A 5,956-nucleotide genomic window follows, 5' to 3' on the forward strand; every position below is an offset into this window, starting at 1 on the left:
TTTTCACCTGCTTCAGAACAGGTTTAGAGCATCTGACGAGTGATCTGTATGACGGAATTAGCATAACAGAGATGTGGTCTGAGTAGCCAAATTGGGGTGGGGCTCCGCACGTTACACACTGTTAATGTTTGTGTAAACAAGATCCACCAAGATGGGAGAGCTGACTGACTAGGTTTTGTTTTTAGCCTAGCACGGACACCCGCCCACTTACCGCGTCCTTGAACACCGCTTTCGGCGTCCCCTATCCTGGTCCCTGGTATCAGGCGAAGCCAAGTATTGGAGCAAGGAGAGGTTGCAAAGCCTTTACAACAGATCATCGTGCAGGTTTGTTGTTGCATGATTTCTGTATTGTATTCATTTCTGGCGGTTTTATACATGAACACCGCTGTGCTACTGCCACACCATGATATTGGATTCCATTTGGATTCTGTTGAACCCTGTCTAGCTATATATCTGCATCTAAGTGTGAAACTTTGTACTTTGTGTGCTTAAACCTGAACCCTCCTGCACTAGATCTGGCTCAGTTCCCATGACTGCTGATATTATCATGTACACTTATGTAAAAGTCACAAGACACCAAAATGAAATATAGGTGCTTATACTGTATGTATTATTGACTTCCTGTTATTATTCTCCTTAACTGTCCCCCTGAATTGAACCGAATTGAATTCAAAGCTCATAAAAGCTAAATAAATAAATAATCCACTGATAGATTTACATCAGAACCCCCACATAATAGAACACAACCCAGCATTAGTTCTTAGAATTTTTACAGGGATTCTTCACTTTCATCACAGCTGCAGTTCTAGAATCGATCAGTTCTAAAGTCTCAACAATGTTATAAAGTGAGAAAGTGATGGTTCAACACAACGGTTCGTACAATTTAAAATGACTTATTCTTATAAGAATGAAATCTCCTGGTTATTTGTGCTGTAACATTGATGGTATTTTACAACTTTTTGACCAGTCTCTGGGTTTGTGCCAGGTTACACTTCTTTTGTCTTATCAATCAGAAATGGCACGGAGCAGTCCGAGACTGGTGACAAACAGGCATAATCCTGCTCGCCCCAAAATTCCAAACATCTATAAGGAGACCCCTGTCAGGTGTGTGTGTTTGTGGAAGGGTTGTGTGTTAATTCACCAAACAAGTCTTCTCACTATGTCTGTCTTTAAATAACTGTTTAAGTCTCTCTCTCTCTCTCTCTCTCTCTCTCTCTCTCTCTCTCTCTCTCTCTCTCTCTCTCTCTCTCTCTCTCTCTCTCTCTCTCTTGGAATTGTCTCTCTCCAGGATCTTCAAGAAAAGGAAGAGGAAGCCCAAAAGTCCACACAAACCCTTCATAAAGGAGGAAGTCTGTCACAATGTAACTAATGAATTCAGCATGAGTGATTCCCAGAGCCTGGATACAAGTGAGTTCCCTAAAGTGGACATTTTCACATTTGGGCCTGAACTTAAAGCTAAAATTTCAAACCAGATTTACAAAAGTCTTGCTGCCATGAAATTTATTATCCTGGTACATGTGTGTAAAATAATGTTTGTTTCTACTTGTTTAGGGGCAGTCACACTGGCATCTGATAAACCTCATCAGCAGGCTTTCCTTCTCAGCAGGTAAGGTGTGTGTGTGTGTGTGTGTGTGTGTGTGTGTGTGTGTGTGTGTGTGTGCGTGTGTGTGTGTGTGTGCTTGCGGACTCCACTTGACCCTCCTGTCCTTTCATCTCTTCTCAGATACTGTGCAATTGTGATGAAGATGATTCCTCTCACCCTCTTCCTCCTGTTGGGTATTGGTGAGTGTGTTCTTAAAAACTTACACACTATATGCTAGTTACCTGATAAACATGTATTGTAGTGTGTGTGTGTGTGTGTGTGTGTGTGTGTGTGTGTGTGTGTGTGTGTGTGTGTGTGTGTGTGTGTGTGTATAACACAACTGCTCTGCTGGTAACCTGTGTGTTGATGCCACATGTTTGTGTGTTGTGTGTGTTTCTGTGCAGTTTTCTCTTTAGGCTACATGTGTGTTAATAAATACATGTCTCGGCATGAAGAGCACTCCCTGCAGCACACACTGCAGATTTATGACATTTTATTAGTAAGTGATAATTTACAAATCCCTAGCAATTTACTATGATATAAGATTAGCTAATGTTAATGTATGGTGAAGGGTGTATTTTAGAAGTGTTTGGAGTTAAGTGTTTTAGGCTGTAGTGTTTAGGCTGTAGGGTGTAGTATGTATGCCGTTGTATTTAGGATGTAGGCCATAGTGTTTAGTGGTTAATCTTTAGGGTATAGAGTCAAGTGTTTATGACAGTGTTTATTGGTTATGGTTTAGGTTGTAGGCTGTAGTGTTTAATGTTTATGGTTTAGGGTTTATTCTCCAGTCACTGACCTTTTTCATTCTGTTTGTTTTCGCAGAAAGAGATTGACTCAATGAAAGAGATCATAAAACATTACAGGCTTGAAAATGAGGTAAAACACACACACACACACACACACACACACACACACACACACACACACACACACACACACACACACACACACACACACACACTTGCCAGGTAATAAAAGCGCATCACAGCGCTGGTTAATACACTGACTGTATTTGGTCTGGCGAAAGCTGGCTCTTCATTACATAATGAAAATGTTCTTTTCTTTCACAGGATACAGTACACAGAGCTCTGAGTCTTCGAAGAGCTGATGATATTGGAATGGCTGACTATGCGCTGGAGTCTTTAGGTAACACATGAACTCTCCAGTCCTCCATGTTGAAATGAGCTGTTTAGTGTATAAATCTCTTATTAGAAATGGAAACAGTAAGACAAACCACGAGTTTAGAGGAGACTGTATACACTCAGTGAAAGGATAAAGGGGATTGAAGGTGTTTGAATACTAATGAGGTGTGTGTGTGTGTAGGTGCAACTGTGCTAACCAGTTCAAAGTCCCATAATATCAGATACTGCAGTCTGTTCGGAATCAATTTGCGGTGCAAGAATAAAGGCCCTGAAACTGTTTTACGGGTAACACACAGCTACAACTACACACTCAGCTACAGCCCAATTAGTAGTTGTGTAAATTACTTAATAAGTGTGTGTGTGTGTGTGTGTGTGTGTGTGTGTGTGTGTGTGTGTGTGTGTGTGTGTGTGTGTGTGTGTGTGTGTGTGTGTGTGTAAACAGCCGGATGTATACCCCGGTAACTGTTGGGGATTTAGAGGGTCTGAAGGGCACCTGGTCATCTCTCTGCCCTACCCTATAAGAATCACCCACGTTACGATGCAGCATCTGCCCCGAGTACTCTCTCCCAGCCAACAAATCAAAAGCGCACCCAAAGACTTCGCAGTTTACGTGAGTCGACACAAACACATAATCACACATAAACTAATGGTCAGAAAATGTGTGTGTCAGTGTTTTCCTTTTTGTCTGACTAACATGGAAATCAACATAAGCCCTAGAATGCTTTTATATAGTAGGTTATTGATTTATTGAGCTTTAACTCATTGTGCTTTTTGTGAATAAATTTAGTCCACCAACCACAGCTCAATAATAATAATAATAATGTGTACATACTGAGTTCTAACCTACAATATACTACTACTACTACTACTACTACTACTACTACTACTACTACTACTAATAATAATAATAATAATAATAATAATAATAATAATTTCTATTTGATTACACACCCTACAGGGACTGGAGGGAAACAGAAATGAAGCAGAACATCTTGGAACATTCACCTATGACCAGGATGGAGAACCGATCCAGACCTTCAAACTACCGGTGAGAAATAACGATTTTCACAATTACACAAAATAAATGACACAATTATAAAATGTGGTAAAATGTGGGAGTGAAGGCATTAGGGACATTAAGGTGCACATGATAAAGTGGATCTTCCTGTATACCGGGCATCACCAAATGGCGGACCGCGGTCCGGATAGGACCGAGTGACGGGTCTGCCCGGACCCGTTAAAATTCTAATATTATCATATTAAGCATCTCCTTATTATAATATTATAAGATTATATAAGCTCTTTGATATTAATCAAAAGATAAATCTTTTGTTCATGTGCAGTTAATCTAGTTATTACGACAGGAGCGTCATCAAAAGCCAAGCCAAAAACAGATTGTTTCTGTTCCATACTCCAGAGCAGAAGGTGGCAGTAATGCACCTAATTACGCTGGCAGGACAATTAAGATTCAAACTGCTGGCAGGACAGTTACATGCCATTTCTCTCACTAGGAACGGAAGATGGAAAGGGAGTAAGGAGAGGTGGAAAGGAGAGAGGAAAAAGGGAGCTGCTCAAAGCTCTGCACTTTTCTTTTATTCATTAAATTCTGCCCTGTTCTATTTTACTTGAAATGTTCTTTTGCCTAAGGTTCCTGTGTTATTAATGTAGTTAATGTTTAAAAAAGGGGCAGCTTAAAAGTCTTTTGTGTATTTTTTTTTCTTAAAGATTAAAAGCGCTTTTATTTTATTCAAAAGATACTGAATGTTTTACATTACTTGAAATATAGACCCTAAGTTCAGGCTGCTCAAAGCTGTGTTTGCACTTTTTATTTATTTTATTCAGAAGAAATTCAGTGTCTGTTGTCTGTTACTTGACATGTAGTAAAGACAACTACAGTATTGTTTTCCATTCAAGTGCCATACAAGTTCAGACTTTGAAAACACTTGAAATTTAACAGTAAATTATATAGAAATGTATGTGCGTTATTGATTTTATTAACATGAGCGTACACTATTTTAAGTGACAATATAAGATTCGGACCTTTGCTGGGAGGAAATTTTAGTAACTGGACCTCTTTGAATTTTAATTGAATACCCCTGCTATTTACGATAATTTCTGACTACTTGTTTTTTCAGGACTGTCCGAGTCGGCTGTTTCAGCTGGTGGAGCTGAAGATCTTAAGTAATTGGGGTCATCCTGACTACACTTGTGTGTATCGCTTCAGGATCCACAGCCAGCCAAGCTGCAAGTAAATGAAACTGAGCAGCAAAGTCAACTTACAAATAAACCAACAAAAAATAAATAAAATTATCCTTGTTTAACAGGGGTTGTTTCCTTGTCACAGTCACTTTTGATATGCTTCTCAGATTTCTGTAAAGCTCCTTTTTAATTATATCAAAAATAAATAAATAAATAAATAAATTTGGCATATTCTGCTCATGGAAGAAAGGAGACCCAATCCTCCGGGTTGGTGCAGCAGAACATGACAGAAAGTGTTTGATCTCCTGGTTGTTAAATCCTAGACTTACCTTCTTGCTTAAACATCAGGGGGAGATGATAACTACTGTAATCTTCTTGCCTCTGTCATCCCCACATGACCATGGAGAAAGCTGGATGTGTGAGATGGAGCGGCGGAGATGGAAGCTATGGAAGCTCTTTCCGTTTCATACTGTTTGACTGCTCTATCATTTGTTTCAACATGATTGTTTATCATAACTTCATAGTTAATAAATTCTTTATAAAGTATATAAAGTATGAATAAACAATTATCACTTGCCAATAGAGACCAATTTAATCTAAAAGTTTGTCAGTGATAATGATTTATATTTATCTTTTAATGCAAGTTAGGTTCGGGGCACGGTGGCTTAGTGGTTAGCACATTCGCCTCACACCTCCAGGATCAGGGTTCGATTCCCTCGCGTCCGCCTTGTGTGTGCGGAGTTTGCATGTTCTCCCCGTGCCACGGGGGTTTCCTCCGGGTACTCTAGTGTGTGATTGCGTGAGTGAATGAGAGTGTGTGTGTGCCCTGCGATGGGTTGGCACTCCGTCCAGGGTGTATCCTGCCTTGACGCCTGAGATAGGCACAGCCTCCCCGTGATGCGATGTAGTTCGGATAAGCGGTAGAAGGTGAGTGAGTGCAAGTTAGGTTTAGGTCTAATTTTTCCAGTGACAAAATTCGATACTGAGCATGGACAGTCATAAAGTCATTTCACTACATGTCCTACTGTGTATA

At 39.9% G+C, this 5,956-nt stretch overlaps 1 protein-coding gene across 4 annotated transcripts; it reads left to right on the forward strand.

Annotated features, from left to right (window-relative positions):
- Nucleotides 1-5,045, forward strand: LOC113660554 (SUN domain-containing protein 2-like). Of its 4 annotated transcripts, none has more exons than XM_027174129.2 (12): nucleotides 1-324; nucleotides 1,014-1,104; nucleotides 1,289-1,407; nucleotides 1,552-1,606; nucleotides 1,724-1,782; nucleotides 1,987-2,081; nucleotides 2,405-2,458; nucleotides 2,653-2,728; nucleotides 2,906-3,009; nucleotides 3,167-3,334; nucleotides 3,683-3,772; nucleotides 4,860-5,045. In XM_027174129.2, the coding sequence occupies exons 2-12, from the start codon at nucleotides 1,016-1,018 to the stop codon at nucleotides 4,974-4,976; spliced, it is 1,026 nt and encodes a 341-aa protein (XP_027029930.1). In that variant the 5' UTR covers nucleotides 1-324; nucleotides 1,014-1,015; the 3' UTR covers nucleotides 4,977-5,045. The 4 variants fall into 4 exon arrangements, with proteins under 4 accessions (XP_027029930.1, XP_027029926.1, XP_027029929.1 ...); XM_027174125.2 differs by lacking the exon at nucleotides 1-324 and adding an exon at nucleotides 792-872 and having other exon boundaries at nucleotides 986-1,104; XM_027174128.2 differs by lacking the exon at nucleotides 1-324 and adding an exon at nucleotides 798-872 and having other exon boundaries at nucleotides 968-1,104.
- Nucleotides 5,046-5,956: the final 911 nt, after the last annotated feature.

Source organism: Tachysurus fulvidraco, chromosome 7 (assembly GCF_022655615.1).
Source record: "Tachysurus fulvidraco isolate hzauxx_2018 chromosome 7, HZAU_PFXX_2.0, whole genome shotgun sequence".
In the NCBI taxonomy this organism is placed as follows: domain Eukaryota; kingdom Metazoa; phylum Chordata; class Actinopteri; order Siluriformes; family Bagridae; genus Tachysurus; species Tachysurus fulvidraco.

Bases quoted from the DNA above. Each gene is read 5' to 3' on its own strand.
- LOC113660554 (XM_027174124.2), top strand. The intron at 1,607-1,723 runs GTAAGGTGTGTG...ATCTCTTCTCAG, and splicing joins CAGGCTTTCCTTCTCAGCAG to ATACTGTGCAATTGTGATGA. The intron at 2,459-2,652 runs GTAAAACACACA...TTTCTTTCACAG, and splicing joins ATTACAGGCTTGAAAATGAG to GATACAGTACACAGAGCTCT.